Here is a 24,284-nt window from a genome sequence, read left to right on the forward strand (position 1 = left end):
GCCCATTTTGCTTTAGCTCAAACCTAAAAAAGTGTAATATACTGCCTGTGAAAGGGTGTCTCTTAGCTCGAAAAAAGATGAGAATTACAGTTTGAAACACCATTTTGCTCTAGCTCAAACTTAAAAAAAAGTGTAATATACAGGCCCTTTCAGGCATGAAAGGGGGTCAATTAGCTCGAAAAAAGATGAGAATTACAGTTTGAAACACCATTTTGCTTTAGCTCAAACCTAAAAAAGTGTAATATACTGCCTGAAAGGGTGTCATTTTGCTTTAGCTCAAACCTAAAAAAGTGTAATATACTGCCTGAAAGGGTGTCTCTTAGCTCGAAAAAAGATGAGAATTACAGTTTGAAACACCATTTTGCTCTAGCTCAAACTTAAAAAAAAGTGTAATATACAGGCCCTTTCAGGCATGAAAGGGGGTCAATTAGCTCGAAAAAAGATGAGAATTACAGTTTGAAACACCATTTTGCTTTAGCTCAGACCTAAAAAAGTGTAATATACGTGAAACATTTTGCTTTAGTCACTAAAAAAGTGTAATATACTGCCTGAAAGGGTGTCTCTTAGCTCGAAAAAAGATGAGAATTACAGTTTGAAACACCATTTTGCTCTAGCTCAAACTTAAAAAAAAGTGTAATATACAGGCCCTTTCAGGCCTGAAAGGGGGTCAATTAGCTGAAAAAGATGAATACGTTTGAACACATTTGCTTTAGCTAACTAAAAAGTGTAATACTGCCTAAAGGGTTAGTCAATTTGCATTTAGCTCAGACTAAAAAAGTGTAATTTACTGCCTGAAAGGGTGTCTTTGTTGTTAATTCTCATCTTTTTTCGAGCTTATTGACCCTTTCTCCACAAAATGGTGTGGTATACTGCCGACATTGGGGCTCTAGTAGTTCAAAATCAGGCTAATGTTGCTACCGTCTGATGACGCTGCCGCTGCATAAAGCGTGATTAACCACGCTGCAATTTAAAACTAGAGTTTTACCGTAGACGGTTTTACATGACTATTTCCCTTATTCATTTTATGTCTTCAAAAAAAAGTAATGCCAAACATTAGATTATAGAGTCAGTTAAACCTACTAAGAATGTAAAATACTTACCCATTATTGCACCTTTGCTCATTATGTGATGTGCGCAGTTGTGCAGAAACAGCAATAAAAGACTTTGCAGAGAAAATATAACCTTTGTCAAAACAATACTCATTACCATACTTTCGAAATTTTGCGCCTATTTGAACCTGTAAACGGCATTGGCACGGGGCACAGAGTATTACACAGTTGCATGCATATGAAGCATATACTGCATTCATATGAAGCATCAATAATTGCCTTCTGAAGTCGCACGGTAGGGTGTCGTAAATGTTTTGTAACTGTAATTTTTATCTGCCATCAATAGAGACGAGAATAATCTCATGCATGTAGTTTTAATATAAATGTATCAAGAGACTGGTGGTATACTAGTGCATTATCTCCATTAAGACCTTTCTATGAATCTATCTGAATTTTAAACTAACCAAAAATGGAATATTTGGTACTCAAAACAAAAATCCATTATTTATACACGTCTTTATTTTTGTATACGCTAATATTTATTTGATTTTTAAAAAACTAGAATTTTCTCAGGGTCGATATATCTACGAAAAAGATACTTCTAGGAAAAATTTCCTTATTTCGTTAAGTTTGGTACGCTAACAGTTCAAAATAAAATTTTATTTGTCTGAATACCTAATCATAATCCTATAAATCTGTAATCTTTATAATATTTTTTTGTCATCAATATTATTTCTTGTGCTAGATAATTTTATGCTATAATAGTTTTTGTATCAGTTAAAAGTTACAAAAAAGTTTTCACTCTTATTTTCAAATTAAGTGGGTGATAGATCAATATGTTTTCTCATAACTGCATTTGATACAATTAAATGATTACTTACATTTTACTTATTATTTCGATTACATATTTTATGGTAAATTTTAAAATATTTCTTAAAGTCGTTCCTTGTTTTTTTGTTGTTAATATTTGCTGAGTGTACGGAAATATTCATAGAAGAATAAATTTGTTCTTTAGTGTATTTCTATTTAAGCGGTAAATATTTATACTTTAAAACACACTACAAAAAATTACTGAAAAGATACGTACACAATATTAAAAAGCATACATTTTTTATCTATAGCAATTGTAGAAATACAAAATTATTTATATCAAACTTGATTACAAGACGGTATAACTAGTTAAAAAATATATTATACAATACACATAAATATGTGTGTTGTAATGTCACGTTTAAAGTATTTGTTTCTTTTGATTCTCCGCTAATGGACTTCAACAGGTAAATAAAGGTATGTTGAATAAACGAAAGACTAAAAGCATATTAAGTAGGTATATCCAAAAATATGAAATTAATAGCACCAAATGAGTATCACCTTGAAATTCATTATTATATGCGTGTTGAGGAAAGAAATTTCGCAAAGAAAATAAATGATTTTAATTTATAGATACTAATTGAATACAATTCAATATAATAATATTGCATGACAGTCCCCTAATTAGTCTGTGACATCAGATATCAATCTTACCTTATATATCTTAAAAAAGTATATTACATACAATACTTTTTCCAATCTTCTTATAAAATTGCACTCAACTTTAATTTATTTTGTGCCCTAATATATTAACTAAATAGTGTACATTATATAGTTGTACACTATAGTAGAATAATAATGTACATACATTATTATTCTAAAAAATATCTCATTTTTCATCTATAATCATGTAGCAAAAATTCATTTGCTATGTTCCTACAATATTCCCATATTTAAAAAAAACCCTGTGGATACTCTGAAAATCATATTTTCTTAAATCTAGCAATACATACGATTTTCTCCTTGCAACGAAGCAGTCGAATTATTTGCATGATTTATCACTTGAAGTCAGAACAGGGATGTCTGGCTGCATCTTCATGGTAAGCGCAGTGGGATCATAATATCCAGCCAAATAGTATGTGTCATTGTTGTCGTAAATGAACTGATAATGTTTTGGGTCACTTCCGTATTTTTTGTTGAAACCCGTAATAGATAATACTTCGCATTTATGGGAAATAGTTTGAACGTCATTTTCATCTTCATGCGGTGATTCGAAAAGCGCGCCCTGGAACAAATAATAGAATTATGATTACATAATACATGATTATATGATATTAATCATGTAAGACTACAGATGGGAGCAGTGTGAATTATTAGTTTCAGGATATAGTCGGGAAAGTTCTTCATTTGGAACAATTAAATAAATTAAAACAATTTAGATGACAACATCGAAAAAGGGCAATCAATATATGTAATTAGACTTACGGGATATTTCAGATTAGGGCATCCTTCGGTTTCTTCAGGATGATAAAACCATTTTACACGCACTACCATGTTGCTAGCTGAGGTCTCCCACATAGATTCGATACGGCCGATATAGGGTCGGTCTGGACGACCAGTAGAGAGAAAAACAGCACTATCGCCCACGTGAATAGACTCCTTTCCGCGCTGAATTGTTTTGAAAAATTGCTTCTTTACACGGCCTTTGGCGCATGTTCGTCTATAACCCTTGCCTACCCAAGTCCACAGTTGGCGTGCTGGAAGAAAAGCTGCTATTTTACTCTTATTTGGCTCCATTGAATCTTGCCGTTCTTTCTTCCTGCCCGGTTCCTGCAAAATATATTGTTCAATCAATCCAAATTTCTTTTGTATATGTATTAAATCACTCACATAAATAGAGACAGAACTTTCGGTCACCGACGAGGCAACCTCTTCTTCAGTCATGGTTTCTTCTTTGATCATTGGATTGAATTTTTCCAGCTTGGAATTGGCGCTGATGCTCTTTGTCACCAATATATCAACTGAAGTTGTGGGCGATATACTGTTCTCCTCACGTAATGCCATACCATCATCTTCGTTTGGAGATGAGTGCTCAGTATCTCTATGGTGGTGTTTCTTATGCTTTCTTCGCTTTTTGTGCTTACGATGTTTGCAGATTTCATCAACACATTTGTATTTCCGGCGGTGCTTACGTTCCTCATCTTGATTTGTTTCTGATGATAAACGCTTCAGTTTATTCTTACGAAGCTTTTTTAGGCGCTTTCGTTCCCTATAAAAAATGTATATTTATATACGTATATTATACTATATAATAGTATATATATATATATATACTACTATATAGTATTATATACTATACTATACTATACTAATAGTATATATATATAATAATCTTCACAGACGGTATAAAAATCTATGAAGCATTTTATTATCACATGCACAAAGAATAAAATTCATTATTCGTGTTATGACAATCACAAAACAAGAAAATAATTGTTTACAAACCTTTCAACTTCCTTACAAGACTTGCTACTACTACTAGCCAAACCTCTCTGCGAGATTTTAAGGTTATTTGTACTTAGAGTAGATATTCCTGTACTGTGATGACTTCCATCACGGTCCTGATTACTGTGTCCTGTGCTTCGTTTCCTCTTACCAAGCGACAGCAATGGATTGCGATCATATTCTGTGAATATAAAATAAGTACACAGTTCAGTTTCATAATAAATTTGATGATTTGTGGACTTACCAACAATAGGATAATCACTTAATAGAAAACGAATATCTTCTAGGGCAATTCTTCCACTGTCTCCATCGTCAAACTCTACGCTCACAAATTTTCTATCAATAATGGAGTCAGGAGTTCCTGGTTCAGCTGCAGTTCCAGGATAGAGACATCGATATTGTTGGCTCCAGTATGCGCAAAGGCGTGTTCCTGTCTGTACGTCACTGGTGGCTTCAGGAGCTACCTCAAGGATTGCATCACGAAGAATTTCTTCGCGCGACATGATATGAGGGCGATTGCCTCGTTCGCCATCTAGAGTCACAGCATATATGTCAGGTGGCTTTATAGGATTTAAACAACCAGCGTAGAAAAGTCCACCCATGGCTGTAAGAACGCGAGTATTTGCCTTATCCAAATGTTCTCCTGTGAGGAGACATTTGGTATCAATTCTTCGCTTGCGCTCTCTCAACTCTGATGATCGCCTGTGCTTTCGGTCTTTGCTTCGAGATGTCTTCTTATGCTTAGAATGGTGCTTGGATTTGTGATGAGATTTTCGTTCTGGTGACGGAGTGCCAGTTTCACTGCCTTGTGCCGAAGAGTCGGATCGTTTAGAACTGTCGTCCTCAAGAATATCTGTTTCTTGCTTAACATATATTGATTCCATCTTTAGACGAAGAGGTACTTTTCCAGAACTGTCCTCATCAGTCGTAGAGAATCCCGTACTGTCAGTATTGCTTTTGAGATTGTTGGCATCTGTGGAGTCATTACTTTTGTACCTCAGTCCCTTAATATTCTTATTACTAACTCGATTCTTTGATGCCAAGATATATCCTACGAGGCTTTTCGGCTTCTTTGCTACTATTGTCTCGGTCTCAGCAGCGTCATCGTGTTTTCTCGGTATTCCACCTTTCCTTTTGGAGAGCTTCTCAATGTAGTTAGTCTCCACATCTTCAAACTTGCTAGATTCGGTGTCACTGGAAAGCTTAGGAAGCTCAATCAGAGTGCTTTCTGACTGAGAAGATGAAAAACTTGGAGATAATACCACCATAGGTGTACCTATAAATGAGTTTCTGGACTTGCTGTCAGACGACAAAGGAGTTGCAATTCTAGGTGGTGTTATTTCACCATCAGAAAGAATTTTGTTTTGGTGCAGATTTCTGAGAACTGGATTAAGCTTTTCTATTTTGTCCAACTCTCTACGTTTTTCTTCACACTTTCGTGTGATGTCCTGCAAACGGTTTAGCATATCATCCTCCATCGCATGCAAAAGTTCTGCATTTGATGGCCATATGATTTTTCCTCTGCACTCAGGTGTATGCTGATGATCTTCATCGGACTGTTTGCAAGATAGTCTTGTATACTTTGCCTTCACACGGTTTAAAGTTTCTTTTATGTCCTTTCTCAAAGTACTACTATTTTCCCCATCTTCTTCTTCATCTCGTTCTGTCTCATCAGACTCCAGTTTTCGCTTTTTATATGATTTTTCATTGCAGTCCTTCTCGTGCATTGATCGTCGTCGAGATCTATTGTTGTCATTGGAGTGTTTTTGAGATTTTCGTTTCCGTGAATCGTCTGAACTCGACTTGCGGCGCTTTCCCACCTCCTCGAGTCTTTGCTCTGCCAAAGCACACAGTAGATTGAGTCCATCGAATGATTCCTCTCTTTCTACATTGCTGACATCTGTTGGTGATATTGTGGGAGGAATTGTCTTAGGAGATGTTTCTGCACTTATGGGTTCCTTCTTAATTTTCAATGTCTTTTTTTCGAATGCTTCTATAGAGTTTGAAAGTAACTCTAGACCGCTTAGGTCCACAGGAGTCATAGATGTTGTTCCAGATGCATTCTTGGATGTCTCACTATCATTTTGCATAACTGCCAAGGAAGTATTATCTGCCGGTATAGACACCATTTCCAGGCTGTCTTTTGGGGGCAGAACAGTGTCTTCAAAAATAGACAAACGGCCGTTGGTTAAGCCCTCGGTGATTGTATGACACACGATAGATTCCTTAGGATTTTCGCTAGTGGTTGTGCTTACTATTAAGGGACAATCATCTCCGCCAGACGTGTTGTCATCTTCACTCATCACTGGAGTATCGGTCTGGATGTTTGCATCCTGAACTTCGGGCACTGTACACTGTGGTTCGTCTAATTCCGGAGGTACGTTAACCAGCTGAAGAGGTTCTTCCTCAATTGGTGTGAGACAAACCGCAGAAGGTGGAGGCGTTATCATCTGTGGTATATTTGTCCGACAGTCGTCGGTAGAGGCGCTTGCAGACGCAATTTGGACAAGATTGTTCGATGGATAGTACAGTTGAGAAAGACTGGGAGTCAATTCGGTTCCAACGGAAGAGGTGTGAAGAGCTGTCGATTTGTTCGAAGAGGCGTCAAAGACAGCGGGATCAAAAGGAGCAGTAGAAGCGCTTGAGCAACTGGTACTAGTTCCCGCGCAATCTTCAATTTTTATGAGCGTATGAGACGGAATCGGAAGTGGGATGCCCTGTGGTGGATGGTTTACCCCAGCCTTCCTCTTCACCGGATCAGATGTGAGCGCAACCAGCCTTGTACTATGCGTTTGAGTGTGCTGGAACGAAATGAGAAAAGATTATGATAGTGACACAGTACTTCACCGCGTAACAGTCTCACGAGAATTTACCTGGTGAAGGGTGGTGCTTGCTGCCAAGTAGTCTGAGCCGATAAGCTGCAATGGTGCCAGCGGGGGTGGCTGATGCATGGGCTGAGCTATCGGTGGTATGAGAACATGGGGTGGTTGAATGGCCGCAGTTTGCGAGTACGAGGGCCACACCACAGCTTGTTGGAATGGTTCTAGATAAGAAATACATATTTTCTCTAAATATGCCACAATGATGAGTTGTGTTGAACGTATTTGTGTGAAGAGTGAAAGAAAGAGAGAAAATAAAAGTATTTAGGATAAGCATGATTAGTGTTTCTGTCAATTATAGCAAGATACAGTAAGAAGCAAAAAAAACAAACATGATCAATTAAAAAACAGTGTGTAACAATTGTGAAAATATAATAGGTACGTAAATATAATAAATCAGTATTATTTGTGAAATGTTTTATCTGTGCAAGTTTTTGGTTTTAACCATTTTAAATAAGGACAGATTGCAAGTACAATTTGTTCCTAATATAAAATTCAAAATATGTCTGTATATTGCATATTTTGAATTTTAATTTTTAATACATCTCATCGAATAAAAAATACACGTATTAATTGTTACTTAGTGTCTTTTAAATTATATATATATATATATATATATAATATGTATATATAATATAATATATATACATATATTATATATATATGTATATATATATTATATGTATATATATCATATTTATATATATTATAACTATTATATATATATACATATATATATAATATATACATACATATAATATATATATATATTATGTATTACATATATATATTATTATATATATATATATATATGTGTGTGTGTGTGTGTGTGTGTTATGTATATATATATATATATTATTATATATATATATATATTATTACTATATATATATATTAATATATATTATATTATATATGTATATATATAAGTATATACTTATATATATGTACATATGTATATATATACTATTTAACATTTATTATTGTTGTAGCAGTTCTGTACACACACAATTGTCATTTACACAATTTAACAGTTATATAAAAAATATACGTCAATTTTCATTTGTAGAAATTTAGGTGGAAAACAAGTTATCTAATTATAAGTGTTTAAAATAAGAAATATATTTATAGAAATTTATATTTAGAAATATATATATATTTCAGAATTCCCAAAGCTTTTGCCAATAGAAATTAATTAAGATAAATACGACCCAGAGAAGTGCTGCTATTATAACATAAAACACTCATAGTCCCTTGGAAATCCTTTAAGCATCTAGTTGCAATTGAATACAATAATTAGTGGTAAAACTTAAGGATATTTACCAATTGTGGTTGTCGTTGGTAGGAAGAGAAACTGTCCTGTACTCGGATCTCGGACTAATTGAAACCCAACAGGTGGTATTGGCATAGGTAGCATGGATTCCATGGGTACGGGAGCTGCAAAGACAAAACTCTTTATAATAGAGTATTTGGATAGTAATTTAACAAAGTTCGGACATTATCAACAGTATTTAGAGAAAAAAACGCGGGAAACCATTACTGAAGGCAGTTTGTTTACATATACTCTCATGTTTGCTGCACGATTATAGTGTGCCTTTTGCGCATACCATTGGACCATTCTAGTGCTCCGCCTCTCAATTGTGATTCGCTGCTTATCGAGAATTAACTGAGAGTTGGTGTGGTTACGTATGACATCATCCTACCCATGATATTAACCGTGATTTTAATTTTAAAATGCTTCGTAAAAGAATTTTCAAAAAATGAAAAAAAAACCCCAGAATAATTAGTAATACAAGAAGAAATATTTACACAGGCTAAGTATTTTTCTGCATTTAATATTCATTTTTGATAAATAATTTGTCTATTTCCCCCATTAGTCTAAACTTTTACATTTAATAATAAGTATAATAGATTAATCTGATGGTTTCTGTTATATATTAATTAATTCAATATTGCTATATTCGTAGTGAAGATGTAGTTGAATTTTAATTTAAAAAAAAAAATACGGAAAACTGGTTTCATTATTACAATTTTGTTTGTATTAGCTCTTCAAAATTTTTTTAATTTATTTCCCACATTTTCTGTTATTTCGTAGTGTACTTGTGGCTTTTATTTAACACATACTGAAGAAAAAGAGCTTCTCATTTTAATGCAACATAATAATTTTAAATGATACTATTTTATAATTTACGTAATAACTGCTTAATTTGTTTTTTTTTGCATTGGCAAGCAGTTTTATTGGGCAAAATTGTAAATATGCACTTTTGTAAAGGAGATTGATCTGACTGAAATTATCACCAGCATGAACTACGGGGCAATTTCACAAACAGCTTATTTATATATAATTTGTTTTTGAATTAATCTAGCATTCGATGGTTAATGATGGTTAACGAGTCATATCTATAAATTTAAGCGCTTTGTGACTCTGCCAAGAAAGGTAGTATTTCTACAATCCATTCTGGATATTAATATACACATGGAATCATTGTGATTTTATTTCATAAATCGGTGGATTTATTGAGTTTATTTTGTTGACTACAGTCATCATCGCAGTCAGATTCATTTACAAATGATTCTGGATGAAAGTGTCATTCAATACAATCCTGTGTTGAAAGTCTATGTTATATACGATTGACAAAATCTTGTGCAGTAGGGAGAAATTTTGATACTAACCAGGATACTGCCAGAGAGCAGGTGGAGTTCTCACTGCATTTTGCACACTGGATACACCCATTGTTACAGCTTCGGATGAAAGTGGGATCATGCTAGAATTTGTTCCTGTGAAGAACATATTTTGACTGAGAGATGGTGTGACGGCACCTAAAAAGTTGTTTTGTCCAGATTTTCCAGAGATGAATTATGCGAAAAAAATGAGACAAGAAAACAAGGAAAAATAAATCGAAACTAAAAAAGGTTTATGATACAAAAAATGGAGTATTGATGATTATCAAAATAATAATGGAAATTTGAGAATATAAAAAGCTATAACTAAACAATAGTAATTTACATTAAGAATAGAAGACTTGTATATAAGAATCCTTTGACACTATTCTTTAGTTTACTTTTAACTCATTATATTAAACTACCCATGGTACATATATGATTCGTTGTGAGATCTTTATAACTATAGTAAATGAGAATATATTTCCAAAAAAAAAATTGTTTTTTCATATTACATAGATCTGCTCGGAATTTAAGTTTTCCAATTTTTTAACGTTTTTTTTAATATCGTTTAAGTTAAAATCATTCAAACAAAACGTATAAAATTATATTAAATACTTGGATGCCATGAGGCGAGTGTCACAAGTCTACCTATTTTATAGTGTCATTTATAATGAATATTTATGCGTATTATGCATATTTAAATTCGAAAACTCATGAAAGCCATAAACTTACATTCACATTATGAAAAATTAAATTGTAGCAAAGTACATATATGTCTTTTTGTTGCAAAAAAAAATTGAAGAATGAAAGATACAATAATTTCTTCTAAATCACATTACTAAGCATACTAGTAGTGTTTTATATACCATAATTTATATGAAAAATTTAGCAGATATCTTTTACAATATACATCTATATATTTTTCAAATACGTATGTTCAATCATGATTATGATAAAGTAGTATGCTATCAGAACATACCTAGGTCTGTCAATCCGATGCCAAATCGGTTTATGTCCTTGGGTTGTTGTTGAGCATTAACATGTTCCTGTAGTCTCTGTCTCGCCACAGCGATACCTACTGGAATGGCGCCAGCTAAAATAATACACAAGTTTTAGTTGTTATATTTATATTTTTGTGAATATCTAGTTGTTATTAGCACCATCTGCGACCACTCACCAGTATGTTGGCCACTTGTTACCGTATTGTCCATCGTGCTCTTCGGTGATGCTGATTCAATTTTGACCAGACTATTGTTGGATGTTGTTACTTCGGACACTTGACAAGGTTCGCGCTTAATGTGAACCAAAGTATTGCTAGTACTTGCACCAATGTGCCTAGAAGCTCCACGGACTGATGCAACAGATGACGATGATGTCGAATGGACAGATGATAGGGATGTTGTCCATGAAATTGGCAAAGTACGACTACAGCCGGAACTTAAATCACTGCTAGATGCGGTAGATGACACTGTCGTAACTACTGGTGATAGTGATTTATATGATACTGCACATGGTGAGGAGACAGCAGCTTCCATGGAGGAAGCAAAGTGACTGACTCCATCTGATTTGTGATTTCGTGAACATTCACCACTGATGACTTCAGACTTAATGGAGAAGCTCCCCACGGGAGGCAATGGTGGCACCTGAATTTGAAGTGGCTCCACAGCAGATGAACCATGCTCCCAGCGACCTATGCATGTCTTCTTTGACACTGACGTTCCAGTGCTCAGGAAGTCTGTTTGCGATTGCACGAATATGCTGCTGTTTGCCTATCCGTGAGCGGGGAAGAAACGAAGCGAGAGGGTAAAATCAAATGATATGAAAAAGAAAGTGTGCGGTAATGGTATTGAGATAACCCTCATTCTCCACAGACCAATTTCGAGATTGTGCGCTCGGATTGAGACCAAAGAAAAGGGTGCTCAAAAATTACAGCGTGGTTCAGTTAAAACAGCTGAAATTTTGTCAGTAATTATTGTTCTATTCAATCAATTATTAATAATAATTGGTGACATCATCAATGATTCTGTAGTCATAAATTAAATACTGACTAATAATATTAAATATTTAATGTTTTTACTGATAAATTGCAATAACTAAAAAAAAAACCTAATTAAATTTTACCTCGTATAAGGGACTACTTGAAGTCTTAAGTAAATAGTAATTAAAATACTGACCACAATGTTCAAAAACAATAAAATAAATTTCTCCATTTTCGCATGAAAAATTTTTTTCTACGGATTCCGATAAAAAAATTCTATATTCAATGCAAACATCATTAATAATAATTAGGATAATTTCACTTTATATCCAATTTTCCCGAAATTCTAAATTAAACTGTTTTTTTTTAAATTAATATAAAAACACAGAATTTCGCAATGGCAAAATGTCTAAATTTCCTGAAGCAACTGTGGTCCTTTTATAAGTAACACTTGTTTTGAGACAAGCTGTGTAGAAGCCATGAAAATCATTGGAAAGTAGGGATGAGAGGACACAACATTGCACATGGAACCCTATCAATAAATCATAGGATTTTTTCATACATGAATGGATTTAGCACACATGTAAAAATGATGATTCCTGCCTAACAAAACAGGGGAGAGCATTTTTCCACTTACTTGACTGAATGCTACAGTTCCCGAGTGAAAGTTCTTGGCGACCAATTCTAATGGTGCAACTGGTATGAATGTTGAATTATGCGGTGGTGTGTTGTAACGTCCAGTTGCAAATAGGGATTCCGCAACTGCAAAGTGAGAAGACAGAGGCATTTCTTTTATTTTGCAAAACATTTAAGGAATATTTTAATGTCCCCACAGTTCTTAATGGTAATAATGACGATGTTTGTCGTGTTTGAGAACCTAAGACTCAATATTTTGTGTTTATATATACATATGACACATATGCACTAGCGAGGTGAGCATTTTATTTAAACAAGTAATTTCCATTAGCATCCAAGTAGATCCACCACAAATTGCTCCCGTCCCAAGGACAGGGGACGTTTTACAATAAATCGATCTTGGGCGCTGGATAGAAATCGCGTTATTGTGTGCGATTTGCCATGAGAATCCCACGCGTGTGGTAAAAGCGTGACTTGCATCACTTTTGCCACCACAGAGAAGTCAACTAATGAAAAACTAGTTTTCTGCCGCACTCAAGCACAAATTATATTCCTTCTTTCTCTCTCTCGCACTAATGGGCAAGAGTGCTATTTCGACGATGGAATGAGGAGATGGTGACTGGATTATTACGCAACTCTGTTCACTGCGCTATTTCCAAAACGAATATGAGTGGTAGTGTTTAAAATGTAATTTATTTGTGCTCGCAGAGCATTGCATTGAAAATTATTCAAATTTTTGCAAACACAATATAAAAAAATGGTGCCATGCTAGTTAAATTCTGTCACTGAAAATTTACGAATACGAGACTCTCGAAAGTGTATTCAAATATTTTAGTAGACTTTAAATTATGTGTTTGTTTAGTATGTGTTAAGAGAGTTGTCGATATGTATGTATGAAAATAAAATATAGGATCTTTTTCCTGAGAAGATTACTACTCAATCTGATACTACTCATCATTATTTTTTATTGAATATTAGTATATTAAATGATATTATAATGTAATATATTATAATTATTAATATTTTAACTAATGTAATAAATTAAGTGAAATGAATGTAAAATTAAAAAAATGACCATCCAGAGATCCCAATAACGGGTGTTTTTCAAAGTCAGTTTGAGTTATGGCAGAAATCTTGGACTCTTATGCTACTTTACTTAGTCTTCTTTTGGAAAATTGATTGGTTGTTCTTTATACGCTATTCCCCAATTAAAGTTTATGACAGAGAAAAAAAATATGTGCATTTTTTGACAGATTTTCGAGTATATTAGTATGCTTCGTCCTCTCTCATGTTCAAAGCTTATATAATTGTTTTGGAATTATTTTTGTCTCCCGTTTTGTAAATTCCTGCATTTTAAAAGGATATGTTCAGTAGGAATTATTGTATGTGTAAAATCTAGATGTAAATATATTTTAATTGTATGTATAGCTGAAAAATTCTATTTTGACCGTGTTATGCCCAAATTTCATTCACCTCACATCTTTTTCACGCAATTGCACACAACGGTGAGCGCTATCATATTCCACCTATTTCCCATCGCAATGCAATTTGCGCTTTTCATTAAACTTTAATGCAATTCCAACTTGGCTGTGGGGATCGATAGTTAGCAATGTCAAACTACGGCCTACTTGATGCATATATATATATATATATATATATATATATATATAACTGTGGCTACTAAACTGACCTAAATACACTCATCGACCACTCTATCACATATATCACAAGCCAACACTGACGATGTTTACCAATCGTAAAAATTCATAAAATTTAGTCAAAGTGCAAAGTGCATTGAACTGGAAAAACTTAGATCATATTCACATCATCCAGCACGCTTCAATAAAATAAAAGATTTTGTCAGCCAAACAGTAAAAAATTGGCTTAGCCTGAGCTTCAAGCTTGGCCAGTACTACATGTATTATTTATGGTAATTACAAAGGTATATTTATTGATTTTTTAAGTCAGTAAAGTAAGTAAGATAAGTAAGATAAGTAGGAGCGAATTATGCATAAGTAATTGACAGTAAGTATAAATTTCTGATTTCCCTTAATATGAATCGAATAGGCGCTCATAAAGACAGTTAAATGAAATATTGGGAGAATTGTTGAGAATTTTAGGTATGGAATCAAATTATTTTATATTGTTAGTCAGTGTCTGAAATGTATAAAATAAGTTTTTTAATGACTTCGTAAAATATGGCCATAGTTTGCTCTGATTATGTTTCCACTGAGATGAGTAAAAATCAATTTTTTTTTATATAGTGAAGAACATTGGGGAAAAGCTTAGTTGAGGACCATTAAGGCCAATATTAAATTGTGTGAATTAGCAAATAAAGTGTGTTGGATACACAAATTATACGATTCAACTGTCGATATCAATAAGTTGATTTATTTGAGAAAGATTTTTTTACGGGAAGAGAGGAAAGATTCTAGTAAAAAATTCAGTATCACCTTAGATGCACTGTATTCTTTATTGTTTCTATAGTTACTATATTATGATGTTCCATTGGCACATAAAGAGACAAATGGTATATTCTCTTCTATTTATTGAATTGTCATATTTACCTTTATCGTCACACACAATGCAGAAATATTAAATATTGGCGTATAAACATGAACTCGTCAACAATTCTTAATATAGGAGAAGAGAAAATAATAAAAGTCCATATGCTTTGGGTAGGTTAAGGTACAATAAAAGTATATTTGTGGGTTTTTCTAAGTTTTCAGAAAGGGTCGATGGCAAAATCCCTTGACTGTATTCTGTTTTGATGAGTTGTATTATGAGAATGTCATGTGTTGGGTTCTATTCTACTATGGTTGCCCTTCAATTTCTTGCGGAATATATCTGTTGACTTGTTCCCTTATACATATAGGCTGAATTCACATTCTTCACAATTTATATGGATTCCTCGGGTCTAGAACAGTTTTCCCCCTTGGCAATAGCAGCGCCTATAGCTCCAGAATACTCATCGATATCCGCAACGAAAAGGGGACCCCATATTCAGGAACTGCCCTAACACCAATCTCTGAATTTACACAATGTAGTGTAAAGAGATATAGACAACAGATATCAACTGAGACAGATTGTTTCTACATACATAGGAGCATTTGGCTAACATGGAGAGTGAGGTATAATAATCCAAAAATTTACAGTGGGCATTTGCTTTTCTGTCTGTCTCTTGAGAATTTTAATCGGGAATTATCCTATTCATCTATACTTGTACTCTACTATAGATATGGCATTTTCATAAAAGGTATAAGTCTTGTGAAGACGTGCCATCGTTGGATTATATATGTAGATAAAATACTACGCAGAACGCAACATGAGAGCTAATGTGTGTAAACAAAAGGAGGTGAATTTGGGGAAATTGACAGTAATTTGTATTTGTATTGCAAATTTTTGGACTAGGGATATCATCAGTGAAGAGGGTGGAGAATATATCGAGAATTTGATTGAAATAAATCAGGAATGGGGAGAGTTCTCTAAGGACAATTGTATTTATGATACCACTATTTGGGAGTCCTCAGGGAATATCTGAATTCTATTGTTGGCGTTGTCGATTTCAATGGCAAAATTGTCAGGGGTATTTATAGGTATTTTTTTATCCTCATTCTCTCGCAATTATGAATTTTTAAAGGTAATTGAGAGAAAAAATCCAATTTAGCATTTTTATTCTTTTTCATTTGTGTATTCTAATTAATCATAGTATGATGGATACATATATTTTAAGTGAATCTTGAATTTTCAGCAATAACTAAACCGCTCCTTATGTTAATTCTAATTTCTTAGATATTCGCCATCATTTTCAGCTTGTTTGTTACTCTCAAAGTAACATATGTATTTCATACCCATTTCTTTCAGTTCAGTGTTTTGGGAAAAATAATTAGAAGAAGGGTACAATTTATTAGCGTTAAAAGAGAATGCTTGTTTCCCTTGGCATGGGCGTACAGGCCACAGATTTACTATCATTTGACATTCCAAAGTTTATAACATTTTGAGGGCAATGACCTCCAGTGTTGCAATTTAAATTCAACAGTATACGGACAACAATGTTCCGGTAAAGTAAACGCAATTGAAGAGAACACACATTTAGCAATTCAACGATTTTTGCCTTATGTTGTTTCTGTGCATTTCATCAAGCTCGCACAGATTAAAACCTTTCTGGAAAAGAGTTACTGGTAAAAGAGTTAAAAACTATCTTTAACGTCTCATGAGATATATATGTAAATTCACTAGTTCCTAAACTTTAATTCCTTTCCTAAATTCCTTTTCAGATGAGCATATTCATAAACAAATAATCAAATATCTCGTTCCATTCTATTACCCAAATATTGTACAATTCAAACAAATTTTGTCATAAAAATGAATTTTAAATTAAAAGTACCTATACAGAAAAATGAGACAAAAGAGATATTCTTACTGATATAATATTAGATTAACTATCAATTGACACTTGTAAAATTTCAAAGTAATAATTGAACTTTTGTTGTATCAATAATTGTGTCAGAACATCACTTATTATTAATCTTTCCAGAATTGAGTACACCAAATATTAGTTGGTCTGTGAACCGCATTGGGCATACCAAAGACATGTGACAATGGTTCAGAAGACAAAATCGATTTTGAGGAAATCCATAGACGTGTTCCGGGGTGCTTTCGAATATAAAATTAGTTTTCCGGCATCTGTCGCAATCACGTTCTGAATTACTGAGTACTCGTAGAATTACGAACATTCACTTGACGATATTCAATTCAAAGAAGATTGTAGCGTATTTCTAACTATTTTAGTTGGAGAAGCAGCAATCGTCTGCACGTATAAAGGTGATTGATTGAGATATCTGAGAATATTGTATATAAATGGGGTATACATATGTATAGAATTTCGCGCAGAAAAATTCCTCAGAGCATAAGGGTTTTAATTTTTTGAAAAATTGGGAAATTTTTATGAATTCGTAGATTTTGGCCGATATTTTGGCTAAGTGCAATTTTTTTTATATTAGCTATGTTAAATATTTCTATACTAGATAAGATAAAATCTTTACATAACTTTTACATACTTGCAACATGATGCTGAATAGTCTTTTTCTGTTTCCGTAAGGAGCATTGAAAATATCATTTCCAAATAATCTCGAAAGCATTTTGAAATAATTTTAGTTTGAATAGAAAATACATTTTATATAAATTGCAATTGAGAAGCAATCAGTAAATGTTGTAAAAAAATAAGCAAAGCTATAAAAAATGATTAAAACATCCATACTATTTCACGTTTATTTACTATGTCAATATTTTTGAATAGTTGAGATAATTTAACAAAATAACAAAAATACTTTAAGCATTTATTCAGTCACGAAAATTAATAGATGATCTACAAAAAAAAGAAAACAAAAAAGCATGACTTGGACTCAAAAATGCATAAGAACTTGAATGAGTCATCAATAAAAACGATGAAATTCACGGCTGCGGAATATTCAAATTTTATTCAACGCTTCCGGTTCTATCGGTCTGTTCAGTTCTGAACGAAATGCAATAGCGAGAAATGTATGAATTAATATCCATATTTTTACATTAAATAACTATATTTGAACAAGGTTTAGAATTTTGATAAGAAGATGCGACGGATGCGGCAAATATTTGTGGAGTGTTTTTCGAAATAAGCGTATGAGAATTAGTTGTAGATAAATATATGTTCATGACCTTTCATCAATATAGGAATCTGCTCGGGTATTCTGACATTCGTCTAACATTTCGTTTATATAACAAATATTAATAATTGCGATAATGAATAAATATTTGTGCTTCGTATTATTACATTTTTATATACGTTGCAAAAATATTTACTGCATGATATTTATAGTTGAAAATGGAAAAGCAGATAACTGCGGTAGAAAATATTGCCAACTTACTTTACACTATGGTTAATGTTAAGTGTTATCAAGTATCTATGCATAAATACCTTCGCCACCATTTGATTGTAACTCTAATGAACGTCCCGTGGTTGGTGGCCAAATACTTCCTCGTGTATGCGACGACCCAGATGGCCCCATAAAACGCCCTCCAGTTGTACCCAACATGCCTTGAAACGGCAAACTATAATAAAAATACAACATACAACACATAAACATAATGAATAGAAAATGAAAATTACACAATAAACTTATAAATCTAAAATTAATGATCAGAATGGAAATGAGTATAGCTGAAATTTTTGAAATCAAATAAACTTATGAGCAAGAGGCGCTTGAATTGAACTTAGGATAAATGGCAAATTATAACAGAACAGAATTTGCGTAAATTTTCGAATTGTTCGGATGCTCTTTTGACATTTGTCAAAAGAAAATTTGCATCGCTTTACAAATAATATCCACACACACTCTTTCTTTCGAAGTAGCGGGAAACACTCAAGTTGCCCCTAGTCTTTGCTGGGTTTCTTATTATATCGAGGGCAGACGTAAAAGTATATGCAATGAAAGCCGGCAATTTATTACTCAGAGCAACTTATTTTTTTGCAACAATAATTTCATAAATTCTTACAATTCTACATAGAAAATATGAGATTATAATTTAGCGCTATACTTTTAGACGGAATAATTAGGTGTGTATACAAATTTTACACTACGAACTTTGTATTTGTAATTTCTAGAGAAAAATGGTTTTTTAGTAGAAATTTGGGAACGTTTTTGATTGAACAAAAGCAAAAACAAGAAAAAATTGTAGTTCAAACGAAGTCGACAGTCACCAGAAGACTATGATTTGTTAATATTTTTAATAAATAGAAGTTAATAATTATGATTTGAAATTTTGTTTTATGTTCGTTCTTCTATATATATATATATATATTTACTCATTTAGAATACATAAATTATGAGCGCGTATTTACATGTTTAAGTGATGTTGATGACATATATGTCTCATCGTGAAACGTGAGAATGAAAATGAGTGGCAAATTCTGTGTATGCACACCAAAAGTCGGATGTTTTTTCTTTCCACTGATGAATGGGACTCGAATGATATTTATTTTCAATTATGAATTTTCGTATTGCTCTTTTTCACATCACAAGCAGTTACAAAACATCATATATCCAACGACATTGACTGATTTTTCTGAAAACCTCATATTTTTCAATTTAGAATTTTCACAAGTTTAGATTAATGATTCTTATAATTGAGTTTATGAACTGGAAAATATGACATACGTAAAGTTTTCGATGAGACCCTCAACAGGAAAACAGTATCACGGCCCATCTGTGCACTCATTTGTAGGTGATATTATGGTAATGACTTAACTAAGCGAATACATCTAATATATATACTCGTATAATATCCCCTGAGACAGAAGATATTTAGGAAATTGCTCATACATTTCAGCTGTATGTCATTTTCATATTTCCATACACATGCGGTATGGTTGTGTCTCTTGCACTATCTCAACATGAGATCTTGGCGCGTACAGGAAGGTACCGACTGAGGAAATTATATCGGCGAGTGCCATAGAAAAAGTCACTCATGCAGCCGGATCAGACGAGGATTACTTCCCGGAGAAAGGGTTCAATGTCGAGGGTGAAAGTGGAACTAATTGAGAAGGACACAATTGGGTATGAATCTCTGAATAGAAATTACTTTCTCCGGCCACCTCTTTTTTCTCAGGCTCTACCTCATCCATTTCCTGCTCACATTTTTCATGATTTTCCCATTGCATGGGCAGAATTTGCATTGTACTGCCTCGAATTTTGTACCAATACCCCTGAGTCATAGCACTACGTGCAAACAGGAGACACCGCCACACCATTAAATACATGAAATACATAAAGGCTACACACCAGTGAGTTCAGTGCACAGGCAATCCAGTGCAAGCTTCACGTCCGGCAATTTTAAAGTTTCCCAGCTCCAGTTTCCCAAGACCCCCTATTCATTTATCAAATAAAACTTCTCATTTGCACATCACGACGTGCAGCTACAAATTTACGACTTTGAGGGTAGGTGTACTTGTGTCTCAAAAATATAGATATAAAAGAGTGTGCAAAAAAGGCAACTTTCCTTGCCTAAAGTGTAGTAGAATGATTTGTTGCAGAGAATATTGAAGCCATAAGCGTTTCGTGGTCTGGATTGCGAGAGGGGTCCCTCATACAGTACGCAAAAGATTCAACTCTGTCGGGGACAACACGTGGTGCCTGTTATGTATTCGAAATGCATGAGAAGCAGGAGCTCCTCCAACCCGTATTTATATATACTGTTCACGAAATATCTTCATGGCGCCAAATACGAGTATAACACTTTGCGATGAAAGTTTTATTGCCCCCTAAAATACCCAATTTGTTAATATCCCACCCAGATACACTTTAATATGTGTACTTCCAATCATCTTCAGTTCAGCCGATATGTTAGATAGACTCAAAGAGAGATGATTTAGGAATGAGGAAAATTTCTACACTCAACGTGTTAGTATAAACTAAGACAGAGCAAATTATGATGTATTCTACTATGTCAAATCCATCTACGTATATGCTAATATGAGATGATATCAAGTGTGAACAAGGGTTTAGGATAAATCCATTCACATTTCCCAAGTGGCTTTTCTATTGATCAGCACTGCTGTCTATGAGTGGATTTAAGAAAGAGATTCTGATTACCTCAGAAGGCGTGCTGTGTATCCTAAAAATGGTAGATACAGTTTCCCTGCATATTACAGAGCTCTTGAATTTGGATAATGATCAAGATAATGGCAAGGGTGGTGACACATCAAACTTTATATTATGGGGACTTAGAAACGACAATAGCAAAAAACGTTTTGAAGTAAAATCGTTAATGTATACATCCCTTCATTTTGATAAGAAACTTTGCTTAGTGTTTGGAAATAATCATTACCAGAATTTGAGATGAATAATAATTTATGTCATTCACATAACGTAAGGGGAATTACATTATTAATAATAAAATTTTAGATTTTATTAAAGGATAGACACAATACAAGTGATAATACAAGTAATAAGAGTGATTATATAGATAAACGCACTCTATCCACAGCAAAGCATCAACGTTCTCTGTAGGGTGAATTAGGGATTATCAGTGTAAGAACATATTTGTGTATCCTACTCGGAATGGAATTGGACGGATATTTTCGAGTCCAAGAATAGTAATAACACTAATCAAAAATAGAGGTAAGTAAATCACGCCAGTAAAAGCCTAATCAGTATGTTTCATCCAATTTTAAATTCTCAGTGTGATGTTCTACATGTTTATACATGTTTAGGGCTTCCTGGCCCAAATATAATTAATATTTCCTTGTATGGCTTCTTCATACTTATTGTTCACTCCTCCTCTCACTTAAGAAATTTGAGAAAAAAAATAACACTGAGGGAAAAAATCTACAGAGCAGCACCAAATTGTTTAGGTTTTTTTTTTATATAAATCCCTATATTTTGTACTATTGTTGTGTTTCGTTTTAGTTACCTAAATATATAATTTTTAGGGATAAAAACCTATAAAGAGGAGTTAAATGAATGCAAACGAAGCCAATGTCGTCCAACATAATTTTTATGTTCATATACTAACAAATTAAGTTCAAAAAATATTCTACCTATATGCATATAATGTGTGCTTTTCAATTCAGCAATGTTGCTATTTCAATATTTTCATGGAATTTTATTTGACACACTCTCTTGCTTTTTTGAACTTCTATCAATTACTTTGTACTAAGCGCGATTTAATTAATAACGATTCCTCATATATACTTCGTAAATTTTCACTTCTTTGTCATTATTAAAGAAAGACGAAAAAAGTGATTAGACGAATAGAAAAAGATAATAATGATATAAAACAAAAAATCATCCCTTGGTGGATCCACAGAATTGTGACTTTGTTGAATTTATCCCTATTGGAAAGTTCTTTATATATTACATGCAAGAATTTTTTTTTATTTCAGTTACAGTGTGAAGTTGATGCCATACAGCATCTTCTAGATAAGAGGTAATTTTATTTTTGTGCTAATAAATTCTACAACTGATATTAGATGTGTAAGTGTTTCTATTCCCCTCTACTCAATGGGATTTCACATGAGTTTCTCCCATGTATCTTTTTCCATTAAGATTCGCTGGTTTGGTCTGCTGAAGAGCCGTTAAGTTTGAATACGAATGTTAGGGCACTGATTTATTGGGTCGTTAAGTACGCATACACAAAAGTGAAAAGTATTCTTTTCACGAGCGGATGAGAAGATGTAGTAAAATGCTCAATGCTCTTTAGAATGTATTATTGCAATGGGATAGAGAATCCTTGTCTGGGCTTAGTGTTATTAGATGGTGAATATGTTTGAATTAGAATATAACAAGTAACATTTTTTTGAGGACAGTGAAAAAAGTAAAATATTAATCAATATAAGCCGTACTGTGCAAAGGGCGAAATAAACTATTTATTAATATTGTTATTTACTTATAAAAAATTAAAATTATTCAACTATAAACTTTACTGCGTTTTTGCTATTCAGAATGTGGTGTTATTGTCGAGTTTTATAAGATTTTTTAACGTAACTTTGACTTTTGAAATCACGCATATCATTAACTTTTAACATGTGACATTTTAAAATTTATTTCATACACCATAATCACATACAGAACACAATTCAAGTGTTCTTTCAAAAAGTCTGCAGCAGAATTAATATAAAGTCACCCCTATGATATTCCGTTATTGTATGACATTCTTTCATCTTGCAGTAAATATCCAAAGACAACTGCTCACCCCTCTTTTTCACCACCTGCATCATTATGTCACCAGCATCTGGTTCGACACGTTGTGCTGTGCAATATAATGGTCGGATAATATTTTGAATTTATTGATAATTTTCATATAATTACAAAAATTACACACGCATTGTGTGGAGACTCATTTCTTCAGATACTAATCAATATTCTTTTTCCTCTCACGTGATCTTTTTGTTCTATATATTAAATATACATGTACCATTTGTGTAATTATGAGAATATGTAAGCGAAGTAAATAGTGGTGGAATAGAGGCAAATGTTGGCGTAAAGATATATTCTCAGCCGAGCACCAAATTGAATGGCGTTTCAACCCGATGCAAGTTGGAAATATAAGCCGACGGCTTTTTGAAAGCGAGAAGACAAATCCCCAGCATAGTGGCGGCCAAAGCGAATATATTAAGAGGGAGCTTCAAATTGATTAACAGATTTTGTAAATCTTAGTGGATTATTGTAGCAATTTTGGAAGTTTTATCGAAAACTAAGTAGAAGTCGGTTCTATGCAATGCTCAAATAGCGTTTCTTAAGAGTAACAGCGTTATCAACTTTTTTTCTATTGCATCTTGGGGTTCACTCTCTGTTTATCTTATTTGTTCACACAAATCTTCGTAGTCACTGTGAATAAATGATATCTATTGAAGTGATTAAACCTAATATGCAAAGTAATATGTATACGTGTATTACATTCCTCTATGCTAAATTTAATATCTATCGTCATCGCCGAACTGTTAGTCATCGGGTTTTATAATATTTTGCTTGCAGAGACCTATATTTACCAATGTGTTTATAGTTCCATGGAGAAATCAAATCTGAAATGTTTCTTTGGTATTCAGTCCTGTGTTATTTACCAAAATGTTATTTCTGATTGACAAGATGGATAGAAGGTGAAGTAATTTTGATAGGTATAACTAAAAGAAAACAGGTATATAAAATGAGGGGTGAATCAGGAAATATATTATCTGGTGCTTCCTTACCCGAAGTAAACTTGGGCATCAAATACACAAAGTGCTCA

The 24,284-nt window shown here is 33.3% G+C and overlaps 1 protein-coding gene across 5 annotated transcripts in view; it reads right to left on the bottom strand.

Annotated features, from left to right (window-relative positions):
- Positions 1–1,416: 1,416 nt before the first annotated feature.
- LOC132264950 (protein winged eye) overlaps positions 1,417–24,284 on the bottom strand; it is a 72,581-nt gene continuing 49,713 nt past the window's right edge. For 3 of the 5 annotated variants that reach the window (XM_059765321.1, XM_059765304.1, XM_059765312.1), the window contains 12 exons: positions 18,478–18,611; positions 12,523–12,647; positions 11,085–11,676; positions 10,887–11,000; positions 9,917–10,063; positions 8,567–8,680; positions 7,238–7,431; positions 4,609–7,165; positions 4,365–4,545; positions 3,750–4,128; positions 3,345–3,689; positions 1,417–3,144 (listed from right to left, as the gene is read on the bottom strand). In XM_059765321.1, coding sequence (XP_059621304.1) covers positions 2,902–3,144; positions 3,345–3,689; positions 3,750–4,128; positions 4,365–4,545; positions 4,609–7,165; positions 7,238–7,431; positions 8,567–8,680; positions 9,917–10,063; positions 10,887–11,000; positions 11,085–11,676; positions 12,523–12,647; positions 18,478–18,595 — 5,109 coding nt within the window. In that variant the 5' untranslated portion in view covers positions 18,596–18,611 and the 3' untranslated portion in view covers positions 1,417–2,901. The remainder of the gene's footprint in view (positions 3,145–3,344; positions 3,690–3,749; positions 4,129–4,364; positions 4,546–4,608; positions 7,166–7,237; positions 7,432–8,566; positions 8,681–9,916; positions 10,064–10,886; positions 11,001–11,084; positions 11,677–12,522; positions 12,648–18,477; positions 18,612–24,284) is intronic. The other 2 variants (XM_059765335.1, XM_059765327.1) reach the window with 2 other exon arrangements.

Source organism: Phlebotomus argentipes, unplaced genomic scaffold (genome assembly GCF_947086385.1).
Source record: "Phlebotomus argentipes unplaced genomic scaffold, Phlebotomus argentipes genome assembly contig_6, whole genome shotgun sequence".
NCBI lineage: Eukaryota > Metazoa > Arthropoda > Insecta > Diptera > Psychodidae > Phlebotomus > Phlebotomus argentipes.